This window comes from Crocodylus siamensis, chromosome 5 (assembly GCF_052110815.1).
Source record: "Crocodylus siamensis isolate JL-2025a chromosome 5, ASM5211081v1, whole genome shotgun sequence".
In the NCBI taxonomy this organism is placed as follows: domain Eukaryota; kingdom Metazoa; phylum Chordata; order Crocodylia; family Crocodylidae; genus Crocodylus; species Crocodylus siamensis.
This window is the reverse complement of record NC_143399.1, coordinates 77,563,583-77,585,977: the sequence shown is the minus strand read 5'-3', so window position 1 is coordinate 77,585,977 and position 22,395 is coordinate 77,563,583. Positions and strand designations below refer to the sequence as shown.

The following is a 22,395-nucleotide window of genomic DNA, read 5'->3' as shown; positions in this document are numbered from 1 at the left end:
ATTTTTGTGAAAAATAACTAGTACAAAAGGGGTCTAATTGGTTGCCTCAGAACTACTTATTTAGTAGTATTTGACTACAGTTTACTGCTCTTGGAAGGGTTGAATTCTGTGGATCATGAGAGGTTTTGGTTAAAAATAAATCAGGTTTGTTTGTTTTTTATGTTGCAGTGCAGCTAGACGAAGTCACTGAACTGGTTTGGGAACTGTATGTGAAATGATCTCCACAAGGCCATGCAAGATAGTTCATAGCTGGACAGGCAGGAGACAGAAAGAGGTATGTGGAAAGCAGGTCAGAAAGTAACCAGGTAGGAGTGGCACTGCTTTCCTGCGGTGTACATTGACTTGGAATTAGGTTTGTCCCAGGTTCATAGATTTCATAGACATTAGGGCTGGAAGGGACCTTGGAAGACCATCGAGTCCAGCCCCCTGCCCCAGGGGCAGGAAGTCAGCTGGGGTCATAGGATCCCAGCAAGATAAGCATCCAATTTGCTCTTGAAGGTGTTCAATGTAGGTGCTTGAACCACCTCTGATGGCAGGCTGTTCCAGACCTCGGTGGGGCGGGGCTTGGATGGTAAAGAAATTCTTCCTTATATCCAGCCTGAAACGGTCTTGTAGTAGTTTCTGACTGTTCGACCTCATCATCCCTTGGGCCACTCTGGTGAACAAACATTCCCCCAGATACTGGTGGTCACCCCGATAAACTTATAGGTGGCCATCAGATCACCCCTGAGCCTGTGCTTTTTTAAGGCTAAAGAGCCCCATGGCTCTCAGCCTGTCATTGTATGGTCTGTTCTCCTGGCCTCTGACCATGTGCGTGGCTCTCCTCTGGACTCAAGCTTCTCCACATCCTTCTTGAATTGTGGAGCCCAAAACTGGATGCAGTACTCCAGCTGTGGCCTCACCAAGGCCCGAGTACAAGGGAGAATGACATCCCAAGATTTGCTTGAAAAGCATCTATGGATGCAAGCCAGCATTTTGGTCACTTTACTAGCCACAGCATCGCATTGCAGGCTCATGTTCATCTTGTGGTCAATGATGACCTGCAAGTCTCTTTCTTCCATAGTGCTAGCCAGCATACCACTGCCGAGCCTATAAGGATGCTGCAGGTTTTTCTTTCCAAGGTGGAGAACCTTGCATTTTTTTGGTGTTAAACGAGACTGGTGTGAATCTTGTAAGTCAGTAAGAACTGCCCCAAGCCTTTGTGTTTGACTACTGACAAGAAACTTGTGGAGCTCTGGAGAAGTCCCTGGGGACTAAAAGGGGTCAGTGTTGTACCCACCCACAAGAAGGGCAGGAGGGAGGACCCGAGTAACTATAGGCCAATTAGCCTAACTTCCATCCTAGGAAAAAACCTGGAGAAGTTCATTAGGAGTTTATCTGTGATAAGCTTGCAGAAGGTAAGCTTCTGAATGACAGCCAGCATGGCTTCATTGCAGGCAGGTCTTAGCTTACCAACCTCATCTCCATCTATGACCAGGTAACTCGCCACCTGGACATGAGACAGCAGGTTGACATTGTATACCTTGACTTCCAAAAGGCCTTTTGATTTTTGTATCCCACAATGTCCTCATGAGAAAATTGGAGGATTGTGGGATTAACTCAGACGGTCAGGTGGGTGAGAAACTGGCTGCGGGATAGGACCCAGGGAGTCGTCGTGAACGGATCTGTCATCCTGGTGAGAAGTGGACAGCAGTGTCCCGCAGGGGTTGGTGCTTGGTCTAGTACTTTCCAACCTCTTTCTTTATTAATGATTTGGATGTAGGGGTGAAGAGCTCACTGGCCAAGTTCACGGATGACACCAAGTTGTGGGGAAGCATGGTCACGAATAGGCAACCGGTACAGGTGGATTTAGACAGGCTAGCAAGTTAGGCTGTTTGGAATCTGATGAAGTTCAACGTTGAGAAATGTAAAGTGCTCCACCTCGGGACAAGCAGCCCCAAGGCACCTACTTGCTTGGTGGCACTAAACTACCTAGCACCATGAATGAAAAGGACCTAGAGTAATAATAGGCGACGGTATGAATATCAGCTGGCAGTATGATGCTGTAGCCAGTAGGGCAAATAATACTCTGGCTTTCATTAATCGATGCATGTCTAGCAAAACCAAGGAGGTGATTCTTCTGCTCTACTCAGCACTGGTGAGATCACAGCTGAAGTACTGCATCCAGTTCTGGGCACCGCACTTTAACAAGGACATGGACGAGCTTGAGAGAGTCCAAAAAAAAGCCGCCCATATGATCAGAGCCTGACATGGCAAGCCATATGAGAAAAGGCTGAGGGATTTGAGACTCTTCAGCCTGAAGAAAAGAAGGGTGAGAGAGGACCTGGTAGCAACTTACTGCTACACTAGGGGAGTATATCCAGGGCAACAGTTTACCAGGGTGCCCAAGGGGAAAACCAGAAGTAATGGCCACAAACTCCTGGAAGACCAATTCAAGCTCAACATTAGGAAAAACTTCTTCCCAGTCAGGGTGTCCAAACTGTGGGAATAAGCTCCCTCCAGAGGTGGTGCAATCACCTACCTTGGAAATCTTCAAGAGGAGACTAGACGGTCACCTTGCTGGGGTCACCTGACCCTCATTATCTTTTCTGCCTGGTGCAGGGACCTGGACCTGATGATCTTCCAAGGTCCCTTCTGGCCTTACAATCTATGAATCTATGACACCCTCAGAAGTCCTCAAATGACTCTCCGTTACTTAAGGGGCCAGAGCAAGTTCTCAGTAATGGAACTGAAGCCCAGGGAAGGAGGTCCTTGTTGCATGGACCCTCTGATAAAGTCCCTTGATGCTTCTACTTTCTAATAAGTGGAAAAAAAATGAGATTCTTACATGCATAGGATAACAGGGGAATCTCTCTGCAAGGTGATCCTCATGGTGTTTTCCTTCTGAAGTATATTCGTCATGTGGCTTTTATGGGAGTGGATGAGTTCAATCTAATGGTTTCAGGAGGCATTATTATAGGATCCGATTAGTTTATCCCTGAAGGCTGCAGGGTTTTTTCCACCTAGACATGTGAAGGAGTGGCTATTAAAAGCTTTGGGCAGTAATTGGGATGCAGTGTTAAGATGTGTATATTGGTAAGGAATACAAATGGTACAAGAGCAAAATGTATATGAACAGGGTGGCGGTAGGGATGGGGAAGGGTCTGGATGTACTATAGTATCTCACAGGGAGTAGAAGTGTCTCCATTTACTTGTGACTTATGAAAAATATGGACAAAGCATTACAAGAAGTGCTATCGGCTAAGTATAGGTGGTCAAAAAACCTGGGGCTGAATCCAATTCAATCTTGGCAGGTTAAGCTGTGTAGATTAAACTGATACACAAGTGAACAGACATTCACTTTTGATTCTGCAAATGCAGCCACATGCCTGCAGTGGCCCAGGCCAGAAGCCGGGGACTGCTAGAGCAAACCTGGGGGGAGGGGAGCAGTTTGTGGAGGAGGTGGACTGTGAGTTAACTGGGATCTGGGACAGAAGTTCAATAAACCAGTCTCACCTAAATAAGTTAACTCTGATACTACATCCATCCAGGTTTATCTTAACCTGGTTTCGGTCATTTTGAAAGCAGTTTATGTGCACTGAACTTCTGTTGCATTACAGGTTCAAACCAGTTTGTGATCACTTATACTGGCTTATGTGTAATTTCTCTCCCTAGCCATAGAGAACAGTTAAACCCATGAAAAATTAACTGTGACCCGATAGTTCAAATGGGAAGACTTGCATGTCTAATTCTCATAACACCATTGCATGACACTTCTTTAGTATAATCCTGGATACAAGGATGGGGGGAGTGAGGGGAATAGAAATTTTCCTATTTGATAAAAAAATAAAGTAAAACTGGCATGTTCTTTTCTTATTTTTAATTTTGAAAATGTACACGAACTGGGAGAGGGAGGAAGGCAGAAGAAACATAAGCCATGGAATTTAGATATGCATGCATGCAAACACATTATGCTTCTATGTTTTTCAGTGCATTAAGAGTAAAAAGGCTAAGTATAGTAAGAATGTATAGTAGATAAATTGTGTTAAGTGATATGTATGTGCTTGGGCTTTTTATTTATTTTTTTTTCCCCCTAAACTATCGATTCCTCCTTAACTTATAGTGTTGTAGGTGATTGGTATACTTTTTGTGCATCATTTAATTGCTCACTTGGTTGCCATCACTATTGACCCAGCAGACCAAAATGTGCTGGCCAAGAAGAACTACAACAACCCCATGCCAATCTTTGATGGAAGCAAACACAGACATGTCATCCAGAACCAGCACTGCTATCTCTGTGAAGTAGATGTGTAAGTTATTCAGTAATAATATACTGTAGGGAATCATTCCCCCTCCTTTCCCCAACTCCACTCTAGAGGCATTTCTTCACTATTGTTATGACTTCCTGGGTGCCCAGGTTGGATTGGTAATAACTCTTTAATTATAACTTATCTGTCTAGAATTATCACTTCATATGTAAGCTTGCTTGACACTATTATACATGGGCAACTGATGCCACCTGAGTGAGGGGGGGCATATGCCCCACAGCGGCCAGTCAGCAACCAGCGGGGGCGGGGAACCAAGAAGCACGAGCAGCGCTCCCAGCAGTGCCAGCTGTGCTTCGCCTGTTCTTGCTCCCGCCTGCCCCCCCTGCCTGTCCCCTAAGTGGGGAGTGCTGCCTGTCTGGGGGGGTGGTGCATCAGTGCTCTCGGGGGTGCATGTGCACCCCTACAGGTTGCCACTGCTATTATATTTGAAAAACTTTTGAGGGATGAAATTTTCCACTCTGGGAGCTTGTCCCAGTCTGACTTTTGAATGGTTCTGCTGTTTTGGAGAACAAGTGAAACAAAAACATATACAATTCTTACAAACTTTTTGATTAAGAAGCCTTACTGTATGTACCCTTAGGAGTAGGGCCTTGAAATATGGTGGGAAGCAGAGGCATAACTAGCTCCTTCAGTGTCTGGGAGGAGTGGCATGGGGTATGCCAACCAGTGGGCAGTCGGTGGGGGGGGGAAGTGGGGAGCAGTCTTACATGTTGCTACTCTCAGAAGGTTGAAGGTGGCGGCAGCAGCAGCTGCTGCTATATCATCCTTGGCTCAGGCAGCAGCAGTCCTGTGGCCGGGCTCCATGAGAGCCAGCTTCTGTACCCTGTTTGCATTCACTCGTCCCAACCCTCCCAAGTATGTTACTGGGTGCAGAGCTGTGCCTACAGTGGCAAGAACTCCCTGGGGGTGGAGGTAGTGAGTAACACTATTTTATTCACCCCTTGTCCCCCATATTCATTGCTGTCCTGCCTGGCTGCTATTGGTTGGACATGAGGAGTAATAGGGCTGTGCATGCTGTGACAAAGATTCCCAGGGTCGGAGGATGACTCCAGTACCCTCTCAATCAGTGCCTGGGGCTGGCGCCCTGCTTTGCCCCTCCCCCATCGTTATGCCATGGGTAGGAAGGCTACCAAGGGATGTGCCTCTTTCCCTCCCTATAGAAATTCATCCCAATAAAGTGCCTGAAAAATCTGCACATTGTGTGGACTGGTAAGAAAGCAGCAGTTGAATGCCCAAATATTCCACATGCCCTCATTGCTCCTGTCTGTTAACAGCTTGAGGCCATGCAGAAACTAACTTGGTAAACTGCCATAGCTCTACAAGGGATTACCTGGGCTTTCCTGGAAAATGCATCTTTCAGTTATTGTCATCTGCTTGGTACTGGGCTCAGGAAGGGAAGAGTAGACTGTCGGTCTCTCCAGTGCCCATAGTACCTTTCTGCTGTTGCCCAGGCAGTATAGAGGTGAAGGATGAGGCATCCTCAGTGGAAACCTATTGCAGACCGGAAGAGGCTGTATGATTGATTTCATACCTGTGATACTTGGGGGGGGGGTTTAACTCTGGTTTTTGTTTTTTGTTTTTTATTCCATTCTATTTTCCTTCGTAGAGGGCCCAAAGCTAAACACTGTAGTGCCTGTAATAAGTGCATTGCAGACTTCGATCACCACTGTAAGTGGCTCAATAACTGCGTGGGAGGCAAAAATTACTGGTAAGCTAATACGGGCTAGCTCTGAAAGTAGTCATTCATGAACAATCAATGGGATCTAAGATTCCCAATGAGCAAGTTGCTTTAACATTCTTCCTTCTTACCTCCTTTGATATTTTACTACTTTAGTTTTAACTGAATTAGCAGTTTTGTTTCTGATCCATCTGCTGTAAAATATACTATCGCACTGATATTATATAATGTATATAAATATCAGTGTATGTATATTATAATAAATATAATGCAACAGATATCAATAGTATATTATACAATATTGATAATATAATATTATGTAAATATAATATCATTATGTAACCAAATGTGCATAGTATAATATTATGTAATATATTATTTTACAGCAGAGGAACTCTGGGATGTTCATGTTCTATCATTGACCTGGTTTTAGAGTTAATTTTATCTTGAAAAAAGTACTGGACAAGGTGTTGATTTTTTTGAGTGAGATAAAGATGGCCCTTATTGGTTGCCTGGCATGTATTGCATGCATTAAAAATATACTATTGTGATTAAAAACTTTTTATTCAAATGTATTGTTTCAGTTTAATAAAGAACATCAAGTATTACAGTACACCACATAGATACCAAATAGAAAACTCATAATGCTATAGCTAACTTTGCACACTTGATTTTTATCATTGGAAAGGATGGTAAAACACTCACAAGACCTATTTCTTTTATGTGGTTTGTTCTACCAAAGCTCCTGACTTTTGAAGGCTTCCTGAAAACAAAAACAGCTAAGAATTTTCTGTGTTCTGCTGAAAAGTAGCCAACAAACTGGTGGTGCAGAAAGCTGTTTAAAACACACAAACACAATTCTGCGTGTGTATATCTGAGAGCATAAGGAATTTTAATCAACAGGATTTCATAACATTTTGATTTGAAATCTGTTGTAAGCAAGTATTGTTTATCAGTGGTAGTTGTATTCATATGCAACAAAATGCTTTATCTGTTCTCTGAATATTTTTCTTGTGTGTGTAGGTTTTTCTTCAATGCTGTTGTTTCTGCTGTTCTCGGTGTCTTCTTCCTGGTAGTGGTGGTCCTATATGTCTTCATCCAGTACTTTGTGAATCCAGAAGAACTCCGCACAGCTCCTCAGCTTGAAGGTGTTTCCGCACCCACTTAATATTATATATGCTCTTTACACAGTTGGGTTAGAAAATTACTATTTTTGGTTAGAAAATTGTTGTGTGATTTCAGTACAGTATTGGGAGAACATAATTTTCTGTTAAACGTGCTGTCTCTTAGATAAGAAATGGAAGCCGTATCTTTTCCCTGCTCTACTCTCTTGTGGCTTTCTAGGTGAAAATTAGTTTCAGTACCCATTTCCAAGAGTACAGAATATAATTGCTGTGCATAGGTCACCCTCTTTATGCCTTAGCCCTGTAATAAACACAGGTTCTAATGACACTGGCTGCATACAAAGGGTTTTGGTGTCCATTAGTGGTTGCTGTATCTGATTTCCATAGTCAAGCTCCTGAAGCTTTGGGCCAATGGTCTAGAGCAGTGGTTCCCAAACTTCCTCAGTATGACCCAATGTATGGCCCCATTTTCTCAGTATGGCCCCGTTTCTTTAGCATGGCCCCTTACTTCCAACCCACAGCCCCCCACTCTGTGACCCCACCTGCTGATGTTACAACCCCACTTGGGGTCACAACCTACAGTTTGGAAACCGCTGGTCTAGGGTAAACGCTTGTAAAAGCATATGAGTTCTATTCTTGAAAATGCTTTGTGTTTTCTCAGCAAATAATAGGATTTAGGCTCCTAAGTTGTTGCTTACTTGCTTTTGAAAATGTTAACCCTGATTTGTGGTGCTACCAAACCTCATTTAAAATGTAAGAAAGGTGATGAGTACTTTGCTTGCTTCTTAATTTGCATTTTCATCTCTGAAAAGCTGATGTGCTTAGTTGATTCCCCTTTATTTTGCCCCAAAAGGAGCCAGTGGAAACGCAACATGGCTGGCCTTTCTTCCTGCTGCTCCAGTGGAGACCACAGCAGCTGGAATCCTGATAATCGCGGTGATCACTGTACTCTTGGGAATTGCATCACTCCTGCTGCTGGGACACTTGTTGGGATTTCATCTGTACCTTTGTATGTATTCATTGTCTCAAGGCAGGCAGGCAGTGACTTTTGAGAAACACTTGCTCAATCTATTGCAATCAAAGGTTAAAAATAGTCATTATTTTTTTCCTCCTTGAAATTTGGTTGTTAAACAATACGACACCTGTAACTTCATTGTTTATGAATGAGATTTGCCTATTTTAGGCTCATCCTCGTTTTTGTTTTGCTGTGTGGCTTTCGTTCTTTTCTTCCTCCTCCTCCCCCCCACACCTCCCTCTTGATCATCACCTCTTCCTACTTCCACAAATGAATCTGCTTAATAATGGCATTTTTCCATGTGACCAATTGATCTCACTGGTTTAATGTTTTCTTTTTCTGAAACATAGAATGAGCTCTTCATTCCTGTTCCAACTTTCTTCATATTGGGTCAAAGGTTTGCAGTGGCTTTAAAGACCCTTTAAAAGCCTTGCTTTCAGCTGGCAGAGGATTCTTCCAGTGCAGACACTGAAAGGGGGCTGTAAGGGTGTCTCCCAGGAATCCCTGTGCAAGCTCTGACAGGGGGTGGCACACTTGAGACAGCATACAACATGGTGGGGGTTGCTGTCACTTAAGCCCCCAAACTATTTAAATCAGGCTAGGGCATCTCCAGCACCTGGAATAGCTCTGCTTTGGGCAGGTATGAAGGTAGCTTAATGTCACCACTACCTACTTTTCTAGATCTGGGCTTGAGGTTTTTCTGCTGAATCTGTGGGGTATAACACAGAAGCACAGGGGTGGAAGGGACCACACAGGTTCTCTGCTCTAATCCCCTGTTCAGATGCAGAATTTCCTGTTTCTAAGCTAGGCTTTCCAGCCTCACCTTGAAAAGCTCCAGTGAAGGAGATCCCACAACCTCCTCAGGCAGCTTGTTCTGCAGTCCTTATAGTTACAAAATTTCTCCTGAAGTTTAATCTAAAGCTGTTTTTCTTCAGTTTAAACCCATTGCTATGTGTTCTGCCCTTTGGGGCAAGAGAAGACAGTTGTTGTCCCTCTCTGCTGTGGTAGCATGTCAAATATTTGAAAACTCCCAAGTGTCCTGTTCTCCCCACCCCCTCCTCACTTTTCACCATTATTTTCCTTTCTTCAAGTCTAACACTTGGCGTGTCTACAACTAGTTTAACATTTTTGGGTTCCTAAAGCACAGGCATTTTCTCCTGTGTGTAATATGTGAGTTCATAAAGCATTCTGGTTTGGTTTTTGGCAAAATTGTACTCTGCACATCCAAGAACAGTATGTTAGAGAGCTGGTGTGTGTGCGTGCACACGCACATTTTCTCTGTGTAGGTGTTTGTGTAATATTTCTCTAGGTAGATAGTTTCTTTTTCCAGGGAATATTATCCTGGAATTCATAACATGACTTTTAGGGAGATGGTTGACCATGTTGGCCTGAAATCAGACAGAAAGTAGGGGAGGGTGGCATTTTAGGAAAAAACTGGTAGACGGGCATGAACTTTCATAGGTGACAGCCTGTTTTATCAGATGTTAAGTTGGTTCATAACATCTGCATATAAAAAAAATTATGCCTCTCTGAACCTGACCTGCTTTCTACATGACTTCTACAGTGACACTTCCTTCCCCTCTGTCATACTGTATTTGACCAAATGACAGATGCCAGGGATGGTTCACCATTGATCCAGCTGATTTAAATATCCTTAAAAAAATTAAAAAGCCTAGACTGACTCAGGAATGGAATTTATTTATAATCCTGCAGGAACTGACCTTTTTAAATATTACTGAGAACATTTTAGTACAGTCATACAAGTACCCAGCAAATCACTTTTTGTCTTTGGCAAGGCACAATACACTAAGAAATTGGTCCTACCCGTGGGAAAGGATACTTTCATACCTCTTGAAAACAATGTTTGGACTCTGTATGTTGGTTGGAGAATGTAACTGAATATCGGTGATGTTTATGCCACCTCACAGAGTCTTTAGCTAAATATCCACAAAAAGATATACTGAATCTTTCTAGAAACACATTAGGAGACTAAAAGTTATGAAAATGTATATTTTTAGAACCTCTGAATTCAAAACTAAACTTTGGAACTTGGGAAACTCATAGAAATGATTCTACAATCAGCCTTTGAAACAATTTACTATAAATGCCAGTATAGCACTATGCTATGCATTTCCCTGTGAAATCCCTTTTCTCCTTTTGTAGGGAAAGTCATGAGGTATCAGATAATTACAAGTCCGTTGTTTTTGTGGAAACACATACCAGTATCTGGTTATGCTACATACAACAGTGGTGTCAAAGTGTATGGCCCACAGGCTGGATCCAGCTCCAGAGCCATTCTTTCTGACCCATCAGGTTATTGGTAGACAACCAGAAGTGGGGGGCAGCGTGGTCAAGGAGAGTGGCCCACCACACAAGCTGGGACCCTTAGGCCCCAACAGCCATGGTGATCAGTAGCAGGTAAGCAACGGCTTGATACAACCCTGGTTGCTCTCCAGCTGCTTCACCTTTTGCCACTGTTACAGCCCAACCTCCTTGGCCCCCCCACTCTGCTGCTGGTCCATGCTGTGGCTGCTGCCACGGTGTCCTGCATCGGAGCCTGGAACTGCTGTTGTGGCACTGGGCACTCGGTGCTGGCAGCAGCTCTGGCTCCAGCAGCTCTGTGGTCTGGATCTGGCCTGGGATGTAAGGTAAGTTTGACAACCCTGTGTTATGAGATTTAATGTCAGAAGTGTCTGCCACATTTTAGAATGAAATCTGAAACCACATGCATTTTCCCTGGCTTCACATGACATTATCAACTTCAGATCCCAACCACAAAGAAAGCTTTGCTACAGATTTGACTAGGTGGTTTAAAACCAACGTGCTTGTTCGACCATGCCTTAAATCAACAACCAAAAAATAAATCCAAACCCAACACGGTCCAAAACAAAACAAAAAACATGAAGCTCTTGACTTTTAAATGAGTTTTTTAATTTTTTGTATTTGTTACTGTAGAGTTCTATTTTTTTCAGTTTATCTATTCATTTGTTTTAATCTTTCTTCATCCTGGCTTGTGAAGTTAAACCAGCCGGCTAAATTTTTTAAGCTTGCATCAAAATTATGCTAAATTTGCCTTTTGGTAGGTTGAACCTGAACACCTTTCTAATAGGCCTGTGCAAAGCAACTAGTATTCGCTTTGGATTCAGCCGATTTCAGGGGACAGTGATTTGATTCGGTGATTCAAATCACTGTCCCGAATTGATTCATCCTAATTTGATTCAGAGATTCGGTTGCAGCTGAACTGGCCATATCTTCAAATCGGCCCCATCCCCCACCCACTCTCAATGGCTGCACACCTGCTCTCCTAGCTCCCAGCTCTTTTAAAAAAAAAAGCCCCGACTCATTGGCTGCTGCCAGGCAGGGGGACATCCTCGCTGGCCCTAGAAGCCACAAGGCTGCTGCAGCAGCTTTTTTTTTTTTTTTAAGGGCCAGGAGCTGGGGCTGGGCAGGGGAGCTGTGGGGGGTGGCCGCTGGGACAGTGGGTGGGGATCAGGGGGTGCTCAGGTGGGCCGGGGGGGCAGGCAGGACCCTGGTAGGGGTTCCCCCACCCCTGCTTACCAGCATGGAGTGCAGGTCCAGCTCCCTACTGCAGCTAGCGGGGACTGCCTGAATCACTGAAGCTCTCTGAATCTTTTCCAAATCGATTTGGAGAGCTTTGAATCCATTTGGACCTTTTAATTGGTCTCCTGATTTGATCTGGATTTGGAGATCCAGCTGCCGAATCTCCCTTGAATAGAATCAGCATCTGAAGCTTTGCACAGCCCTACTTTCTCATGGCATTTTGTTTTTATTCCAAATGCACTGTGGCTTAAAATGTACACCCGCACAGACTGACACCAAAGAAGACTTTGCACACAGACACTTCCAAAGTGAAAGAGTCCCATGTGAACAGCTCTGTTTGCCTAATGCCTAGCCAAAGCTTGGCTGATGCTTTTTATAAAGTGTTTGTTTCCCTGCCTTGTGGGCGCTTTCTTAAGAGGGTTTTATTGTCTCTTGGTCTTTTCCTAACTTCTGTTTTCTCAATGTGACATCAGCACAGACTCTTCAAAACCTGTCTGTTGCACTGAGTGTAACATCTGGTTGCCACAGCATTACATGTTAAGCACCATTTCAAGAACACTTCTTTACCGTTGCGTAATTATTGGGATGTTGATTTACAGCTTTTTAATGTCAGGACCCATATGTTGTTGAATGATGAGGCTGAAATTCAGCACAACAAAGCTTCAATAATGAAATATAATTCTGCTAAGTGCTGCCACGGTTAGATGCTCTTGAAGACTGATACCAAAACAAAATGCTCTTGAATATTTTAGAGTTTCTTGACTGTACTAAATGTAAACGGTAGGTTCTTTTGTTTAAGTAGGTTAGATAAACTACTTTTTTTAAACTGATGCTCTTTTGTGTCCTATGAGTTGCACAGCTACACAGGACAAATTGAAATTCTGTTCTTTGCTCTCTACAGTGGGTAAGAAGCTGAGTACTTTTGATTATATGGCACGGTACCGGCGCACATCAAGTACAAGGGACCAGAGAGCTGATTTGGAGGCTACAAAAAATCCATCTGATAGAATGGACCCCCTGCAGGTAGGGCAATGCTCCCTTTCTGTATCCCAAAATTTCTCCCTTTTGGTGCCTATGCACTCTGCAAAGCTGTTCTTGTCAGAAATAGGCAGGGTGCATCTTACCTTGTACATAGCCCAGGCTTTTATCATCAAGCAAGAAGAGATGTTTGATGGAATACAGCTGAGCCATGAAGGACTGTTACCAAGTCAGCTAAAATGGTAATAAATAAATAGATACCTCTGTCAGCTTATTCTTATGGTAGGACATGCATGCTGTATTTAGGTGCTCATCTTATGGAAAAATAGACTTGCTTTAAAAAATAAAAGCATTTTGGATCCAGCACAGATGTTAGCTCGAAAAAAGAACTGATAAACAAAACCTTTATTGTTGTCTTTACTCCTATCTGAGTGAGAGTACTGGATATGATGCTTTCCAGTTGTGTGGCTAAGCAATTCCATTAGCAAGAAGTCCATGTGTGCATCATGACAGTGGAGAATTGCAATCTGCAATGTCTTGGCCTACGCAAAGATAATTAACAGTGAAGTCATGCACTTCTTGCTCAGCAGAGCTGAATTCTTTATGTCCATGTTAAAAATTGATACAGATTTTTGTTTGTGGAGGGCTCTAGTGTACTAAAACACCAGGCTGAAGCAAGCAATGTGTCAAGCATTCTGAAAGATGAGAGAATCCTTGTCCTCAGCCCCCAAATGAAAGCTGAGACTAGAAGCTAGAAAGTTGAAAGCACTAAATGTGATTTTGTTTCCAGCTCTCGTGACTTGTCACTCAGTAAATTATAACACTAACATCATCAAAGGGCAAAACCTTGCAGAAGATTATGCATTAGTAAGTAATGCTGTACAGGACAGAACACCATAATATAGTGAAGAAAATGGGATATCTAAATCTATGGAATGTATAGGAGCATCTTCTTTTGTTCATCTTAAATTTGCCTGTATGGTTATCCATCAAAATGGTTTCTTTCTGTAAAAGTGATATTTGAATACCAAGAACTATTATGTGGGAAGTGCATCTTGACTTTCAGTTGGAATACATATTACTTTGACTTGGATCCTATGAACTTTTTAAAACTTCAGAGCCAACAAATTTGAGAGACCTGCATAGTTTACTATTTTTATTTTTATTTTTTAAAAAGCCACACAATCTACCTGTTCCTTTTCATATTGTCATGTTTTCTTCCTGACAATGTGGAGTCTCGCTTTTTAGTATAGGGACTGCTTATGGTTCCTAGCATGTTTTGGGACACTGGATAAATCAGAGCAAGGATTGTTTTAACCAAGTGGTATTTGCTTGTCATTGTTCAGAATTTATCCAGTAATGAACATAGTGTTTTTGCTATATTTTAAAAAGCTTTTCCCTAGCTCACATGTCCAACACCGTATAAAAGCTTGCAAAGTGCTTTGCAGATATGCTTATTAGAAGTGTGTGTGTGTGTGTGTGTGTGTGTGTGTGTGTGTGTGTGTGTGTGTGTGTGTGTGTGTGCGCGCGCGCACACACACACACACACACACACATATTATATATATTTATATTTATTTTTATGTATTTATTTTTTTAGGATATGTATTTAGCAAGGCAAAAAAAGGAGTGTGAAGTTCCAGTTGCATCTAGGACCAGGTAAGTTATATTTTATATTGAACAAAGCTGCACTTAAGGATTCTGTTAATTCTTTGTAATTCCAGTTAACTTATTTTTATCTGAAGGTTTAAAAATAAGTGTTTATGAAATCTACCAAGGTGTAGTGTCTTTGAGCAGATATTGTGTATTGAATAATACCAAAACTGTTGCCATGGATTTAATGACATCGTTAAAAGATATAAATCCATATGGCAGAGATGTTGGTTGTATCTCCATAGTGAAGGATGCCTAGCAATTTGCTGACAAGTGAAGACTTAAAATCTTCCCCTAAAGACCAAATTTTTGCACTAAGCTGAACCTGTTAATTTCAGAGGGCATGTGTAGATGAAACGGGTGTTTACTTTGCCCTAAATTGAGGTGGTGGGTTTTTAAAAAGACGGCTTCAATTTAAGGTGAAGTAAACCCGTGTATTATGTACATCCGTGTCTTACCTGCTTCTCCAGCAGCAGGGAAGGGAGGATGAGCTGCCAGTGGGTGAGAGGTCCCTCAGCAGGCTGTGGGGAGGAGGGAGTGGAGGAAGTGCAAATTGCAATAATGCAGCTGTCAGCTCACCCCCTGCCTGCTAAAGGCAGAAACAGCAAGGGACCCAATCCTTTTTTTGGCAGAGGGGCAAGCTGCCATTGCTTTAAGATTGAACACTCAAAGAATTAACTTCCTGTTTTTGGTAAAGGATACAAGTTTAATACTAATGAAGTTGCAGTAGTTTTCCAATAGATTTTCAATTAAAGTAGACTTCCAGTGGAGAAACTCTTGTGCCTCTGTCATGTTTTGTAATGAGAAATTGAATTAGCTGGAAGTCAGTCTTACCTATCATGGTTGCTGTTCCGTAAATAAATTTGTCTCGCTATGTATTATGAGTAAATAGCTACTGAACAGATAAGGAACTGTTGGCTTGAATAGCTTATGTTCTGAAAGTATCACTATCTGATTGATTGACTTTTTGTTCCAGGACCTGAGACTTTGATTCTGTTCCCAACTCTGTTAGCTGCTGTGTGACCACTAAGCAATTTACTTGCCCACTCTGTACTTAAACATTTGCATTTTACAGATGAGAGAAATTGATGTTTGTCAGCACTGTGTGAAGTGCATTGAGATCTACAGATGATAAATGAATTTAATAGTTGGCAGTCGGTTTGGATGAGACTGCTGTCTCGAAACTGTCAGGTTTCCATAATGCCTTTATGATAGTGAATACTGATATAACTACCAATTCTGCTGTGTTTTCTACATATTGGACAGTGTTGTTGCCTGTTTAGAAAGAACAAGGATCTTGTACGGTTTTTTTTGTCTTGTTTTTGTTTTTTTGTTTGTTATCTTTAAATGGGGTGGAGCAAGTAAGCAATTAGGTCGCCAACTGGCTGGAGGGCCGTACCCAGAGGGTGGTAGTGGATGGGTCCTTCTCAACCTGGAAGGACGTGGGCAGTGGGGTTCTGCAGGGCTCGGTCCTCGGGCCCGCACTGTTCAACATCTTCATCAGTGATTTGGACGAGGGGGTAAAAAGCACCCTGTTCAAATTTGCTGATGGCACTAACATGTGGGGGGACGTGGGCACACTGGAAGGATGCAACAGGCTACAATCAGACCTAGACAGGCTACAAGGGTGGGCGGATATGAATAGGATGGGTTTCAACACAGACAAGTGCAAGGTGATGCACCTGGGGAGGAACAACCGGCACCATACCTACAGGTTGGGGAACTCCCCTCTTGTCAGCACGGAGGCGGAAAAGGATCTTGGGGTCATCATTGACTCCAAGATGAACATGGGCCGGCAGTGTGGGGAGGTAGGCAGGAAGGCCAACCGCACCTTGGCATGCATCCACAGATGCATCTCAAGCAGGTCCAAAAGGTGATCCTCCCCCTCTATGCGGCACTGGTCAGGCCGCAGCTGGAGTACTGCATCCAGTTCTGGGTGCCGCACTTCAAGAGGGATGTGGACAGCATGGAGAGGGTCCAGAGGAGGGCCACTCGCATGATCAGGGGACAACAGGGCAGGCCCTTTGAGGAGAGGCTACAGGACCTGAACCTGTTCAGCCTCCAAAAGAGAAGGCTGAGGGGGGGATGTAGTGGCTTGTTATAAATTAGTCGGGGGGATCAGCAGGCACTGGGGGAATCACTATTCCCCCGAGCACCGCCAGGAGTGACCAGGAATAACGGTCACAAGCTGGCAGAGGGCAGGTTTAGGCTAGACATCAGGAAGCGCTACTTCACGGTCAGGGCAGCTAGGATCTGGAACCTACCCTGGGGGGTTTTAAGAGGAGGTTGGCTGAACATCTTGCTGGGGTCGTTTGACCCCAGTATTATTTCCTGCCATGGCCGGGGGTCGGACTAGATGATCTACTCGGGTCCCTTCCAACCCTAGAAACTATGAAACTATAATATGGAAAATGATATAGAATAACGTGTGTTTGCTTCTTGAATTTCAAAAGCCCTTAGGTATTGCCATATTTACTTGAATCCATGGGGAGGATTTTTTCCACATTCAGCATAGGGAGAAAAGCTCCTCATCTTTATATTTGAGTAAAAGTACGGGGAATGGGGAGCAACTGCTGCGTCTCTGACTCTGACCCTGTGCTCGGGGCCCTGGGGATGCAGAGCACATGCTGGTTGCAGCACCCCACTTCCCCCATGCAACTGCAATGGCAGCTGTAGTCCTGACTCTGGGCTGGAGCTCCTCTGCCTGCTCTCTCCCCTCCCCTTCCCACCTATCCTCTGCTACTGCTTGCTCCACTGTTAGGGTGGGGAGAGAGGGAAGGATGAATTGAAGATGATCCTCCAAAAACTAGATTCTATATGTGGAAAATTGTAACAGATTAATGCATTTTCCATGTCTACAAAATAATGCCTTGGATTTGGGGAAATGCAATGTATTGCAATGGAAATACTTGAGCAATATATAACTGCAGTAGGCTTGATTTTAATGGCTTATGAAATGGCTGATGCTTAAGACTTCACATTGTCATAGTGTTGGCATGGTGATTTAGTCATGAAATTATGCAAAAGCAAAGTACTGTTGTCCAGGTATGAGGAAGGATCTGAAGCTCAAGCTACATCTGCTGCTTTCTCGACCTGTCTAAAGAGGAGCACTCTGTACTCAGAAGTTTGTCTAAAATCTCTCCCAACTATGCAGTTGGTCTGATAAAAGATAACACCCATCACACACATCCTTGCTTCTGGTGTTTAAGATTGAAGAAAGCCTGCAACATCATTCTTGCAAGATGAAATCATTGCAGTATTTTTGAAGAATTAATGTTTGCTCTGCCCATAAAAAGATTTAAACATTAATTGGCTATTAACAATGTGAATCATATCACAGCCTGATGTTTAGAAGTGTTTGTACTGACATGCTCTGTAATTAGTTCTATGTCAGCAATGAATTGCTATTTGAAAGTTTTGTTTTTAAGGCATTATCTTTGTCTTTGGGCTTGAAAAAGATTCATGAAATTTCAGACAAGGTTCTTTGGGTGAATCTGATATCTTTTATTACAGCAACTTAAATAGTTGGAAAAAAATGTTAAGCAAGCTTTTGGGTTTAAAAATTCATGAAAATTCAAGGCTTTTTTAATTGGCTGTCTTTGAGCTGATATCTGACTTAAGCTATACGTGAGCAACAGAGTGATACCGGCTGGCCATGTGGCCCCTGAGCTGCAGAGAGCCCTGGTCCTTCCCTCCGCAGTGGTGGGCAAGCTGCGAGTGTGCCAGGTGCTGCCTCAGCTTGGAGGTAGCACCCGGTCTGATCCAACTTTTCTGTGAGCCTGCCCAGGGAGCAGTGCCCAGTGGGCTACCAGTGGGTGAGCTTGGGGAACAGTTGGATCAGGCTACTTGCCACCTTTTGAGCTGGGCCAGCATGTGGCTGGCTAGCAGCCTGCCCAGGCAGGCCCAGGGGATGCCACCACTGTGGAGGGAATGGCTGGGCCCCCTTGCAGCTCAGGAGCTGCTCACCCTGCTGGCAGCTTGCCCGTCTGCCAAAAAAAAGGTTTGGGCCCCTTGCTGTTTCTGCCTTTAGCAGGCAGGGGGTGAGCTGACAGCTGCATCCTTGCAATTTGCAACATTGCAAACTAAACTACATCTGGATGTAGTTTAGTTTGCAATGATGCAATGTCATTGAAAGCTCCCAAAAGTCTTGCATGTGTACACTGTGACACCATTAAGCCACACAGCGACATTTTCATCGCATGCACATGTTAACAGCATCATGTGTACAAGTGCCCACAGAGACCAGCTGTTTCAGGTTAGACCTAGATCTGGCCTTGTCTGTTTTGTTGGCTTGCAATAGAGATGTAATGTTTGTATAAGAGAGTTAGGAAATAGTGAACGTTTAAAAAGTACAGACCATCTTTTTTTCATGCTGTGAACAAAAAGTGAAAAGTCACCAAAATATTTTAATTGTGAGAGCCTGAACTAACCAGGTAAAGTACCATATTTGATCACATATATGTCCCAGTATAATACACACCTTGTTTTTGAAGGGCAGAATGAAGAGAAGTAGATCAATTTCTGTCACCCACCCACCTATCTGAATTATGGCTACATAGAGCAGGGACAGAGCATAATCTTCAGTTGACTTGCACTCCCTTTCCTGCTTAAGTAAAGTTGAAACCATAGCTGCTTCTGAAGACTAGCTTCCATTGTTGAATCTATGATTTTGAAAAGATCTGAAGAGTCTCCAGGGCTGTGAAACAACAGGGGGAGAGACCAGGAAAAGCTTAAAAAATCACAATTTCCCTGAAAATGGTTAGCTTGAGTAGTGGCACATCAAGGCCGTTAAAATGGAGACACATTAACGCCTATGGAATGAGAACAATGATCCATTAAGTCAGTAGACTCGGTCAGCTATCTGAATAGTAATACTACATCAGCTGCACTGTGGAGCAGGAATCAAACTAGGATGCATCCATCCTAGGCAGAAAATCAGCCTCTCCACTTAATATACAGACATACCTCAATTTTGGAGGCAAAAGGTGCCTTTTATTTATCTAAGTTGGTTGGCACTCACAACTTGCAGTTTTTATATTTAGCATATCTGAATATCAAAACGCATTCGGCACCGAAGGCATGAATTAAAGTAACTTGAGACGCCCAATTTTGAAAATGTTAGCTTGTATTCTGAGTAGCATTAGAAATTCCTTTTCTTGGTCTATGTAGAAATTGCCTTCTTTGTTAGCCATCTGTTGTGCATTTAGCTAGTGTAGTGCTGTTTACTAGAGAGATGAAAAACCTAGATGGGGCACCAGATTGCATCCTGACATATTGCCAGTGCAGGGGGATCGTGATCCAAGACTCCCCCTGAACCGGCAAGTAGGAAGCTCCTGTGGTTGGGAGTCCCACCAGCTAATGTGAGCTCCCAGTCACAGGGGCACATGGTGCGCTCCTGCAGCTGGAAGCCTAGATCGGCTGAAAGGGCTTGCAGCTGCAGGGGTTCACTAGAGTCCTATATCCCGGCTGTGTCCCAAAAGCCATGAGTCCCAGTCTGCTGCTGGTTTCATCTGAGGGGGCATACTGGGGTCAAAGTTGCATCCCTGTGGCTAAGAACAGCAGCTGATCAAAACTCCAAGTCTCATAGGCACTTTGTAGCCCTTAACTCTGGGCTGCCGAGGCTGGGAGAAGCAATCAGTTGATTGGCATTCTCAGCCTGAAGAACCCATGGGAGTCCAGGAGCCCCGATCACCCTGGCTCCATGTTCAATTAGTAGCTTGAATTTAAAAAAAAAAAACGGAAAAAAAACCCAGCCATAAAGTTGTTACACATTTTGGCTTATTTCTTGTTTTAACATGCTGTTAATTTCATTAATGTGGGCTAGATAACTACTTAAGATATAATTAACTGGTTAATTATGCTTCAAGTGTAGTGTGCCAGAAGCCTAATGGTGATTTAGAGGTAAGTGAAACTTGTGTAAAAGTCACTTTTTTCAAAAGGCAGTTGTTTTGATTAGTTTTTTCTTTCATTTGTCACGTAAGTCTGGAACTCCAGTAAAATGTCCCTGTAGGCATGGGTCACTTATTTCTCAACAGAGAACCTTTTGGCCAAAAAGTACTGCTCCAAAGACTTGTGTGAATAATCCAAAGAATAATCCAATTTGCAGTCCTGCACAAAAAGATGCCTGAAAACGCAGCCTGAATTGGGCAAAATCATGCAGGGTAAAAATCTATTCCTAACTGTCTGTTTGTTTTAGTGGAGAATACACATATAGATGCATATAATTATTTTTTTTTACATCTTTTTTTCTGTTGCTTTTTAAGGCATCAGGAAGCTGGACAACTCTCTATTAAACCCCCAAGTGTCATATGCACTGAAACTTCAGATGTTACTTCCTTTACCAGTTTGTCTCTGAGTCCACAGGTAATGTTGGTTCATTTTGTTCTTTAAAAAGCAGAAATCCTCTGACTTTATTATGACAGCGTATTGAAGCAAATATAGTGATCTTGGATAGATATCTTGGATAGGTAAGAGCAGAGGTACAATGTCATGACTCTTTAACACATTGTTGAAACTATTAATATAGCATGCGATTCATTGTTCCTCCCGTGTTCTTTGTGACATCTTTAGAGCTGAAGACGAGGCTTTTTTAGTTAAAAGACCAGAACAAGTTGTCAAAATTATTTGGAGTCTCCTTTAAAAATTTATAAATGTCAACAGTACATTATCTTTTTTTAAATTTTATTTTGAGAAGTATATTGGAAGATATAACCCTAAGAGGCAATTCATGTAATAATGCAACAATAAATATCTTAAGTAGAGAATACTTAATTGCTCATAAAATAATTAATTAGCTAGCAGTCAATCTTACCAAGTAAGTGATGGATTATACGGGGAAGTAAACTAAGTCATTGGTGATGCATGGGGTGCATGTGCACCCCCTGAGATTGGCTGCTGGCAGAGACTGCGGGCAATTACCACTTGCTAGCCCCACCCTTGCCAGCAGCATCTGTGGGCAGTCTGCTGATGCTGCTGGCAGCATCTGTGAGTGGTTGCTAATCTCTAGTAAGTGCTCGCTGGCCCCCTACTTTGCTGCTACCTGCAAGCAGTTTTCACGCCCTGTCAGCCTTGGGAGGCACAGGACATTCAGGAACTACATAGTTTGATTATTAGTGTCCTTTTCATGTTGCTTTTTGTTAAACTTCAAATTAGTATGTGAAATTGTCTCTGAACATACTTTTATGCATCGTTGTAATGTTTTTAGGCAAAGTCTCTAATCTTGAATTTTAACATCTGATTGATTCTTGGTCATTTGATTCACATTTAGGTAACTGAATTGTCTGGGATCCATGGTCTATGCATGTGAGAGCATGTAGGCACATATGTGTGTATATGCACATAATGAGCTTTCCTCATACTCTGAGACTGTTATAGTAGCAGGAGTTGGAGTACTGTGCCTGCAGTCAGAGGCCAATTGTCCTCTCTAGAAAGTCACAAAGGGGAAAAAAAATCAAATGACTTCTCCAGAGCAGAGGAGGCAGAGCTCTGAGTCTTTTGGTGTAGTAATTGGGTATCCCTAGGTGCATGTTGCTGTGACAGAGTATTTACATCTGTCCAAGAAGTGTACCAGAGGCAGAAAATAAGCATTATCTGTCATATAAGTTTGTTTAAAATAGACAACAGGCAGGAGTTTTAAACACATTTAATTAAAATAGAGAGGTGCAGGATGTACTTGCTTGTATCTTATGCTCTCTTGGACTGTGGACAGACTTACGTTTGTCACACTGCAAGTGCTGTAGCACTTTGAAGCACTATAAAAATGTAGTGGTGCCAGGCACAAACAGACATGCAGGGTGTACTAGCTGGAGCACTAAGTTGTGAAGGTATTCAGCAGCGTCCTGTCCAGCCAGGGAATGATGTGGCATTGCGCAGTCTTGCAGCTATACTCCCCTCCCTCTGGGGCTGTGCTCAGTGACTGTTCATCCTGTTCTTCTTCCCTTCCCTCCCCTCCCCTCCCTTCCCCTCCTAGGTGTTAAATCTACATTTGGTTTTATCATTTTTGTGTTTGTATGAGCTATTAGTGGTAGTTATCAATGTATTATTGTATACTTATCATGTGACTTAAAGCAAGCTGTGAAT

The 22,395-nt window shown here is 43.0% G+C and overlaps 1 protein-coding gene across 3 annotated transcripts in view; it reads left to right on the top strand.

Annotated features, from left to right (window-relative positions):
* LOC149864313 (palmitoyltransferase ZDHHC11-like) overlaps positions 1 to 22,395 on the top strand; it is a 55,057-nt gene that overhangs the window by 20,602 nt on the left and 12,060 nt on the right. For 2 of the 3 annotated variants that reach the window (XM_090048311.1, XM_090048310.1), the window contains exons 3-9: positions 4,111 to 4,289; positions 5,914 to 6,015; positions 7,009 to 7,133; positions 7,963 to 8,118; positions 12,587 to 12,708; positions 14,264 to 14,322; positions 20,580 to 20,679. In XM_090048311.1, coding sequence (XP_089904437.1) covers positions 4,111 to 4,289; positions 5,914 to 6,015; positions 7,009 to 7,133; positions 7,963 to 8,118; positions 12,587 to 12,708; positions 14,264 to 14,322; positions 20,580 to 20,679 — 843 coding nt within the window. Of the gene's footprint in view, positions 1 to 190; positions 275 to 4,110; positions 4,290 to 5,913; positions 6,016 to 7,008; positions 7,134 to 7,962; positions 8,119 to 12,586; positions 12,709 to 14,263; positions 14,323 to 20,579; positions 20,680 to 22,395 lie in introns of those variants that run through there. The other variant, XM_090048313.1, reaches the window with a different exon arrangement.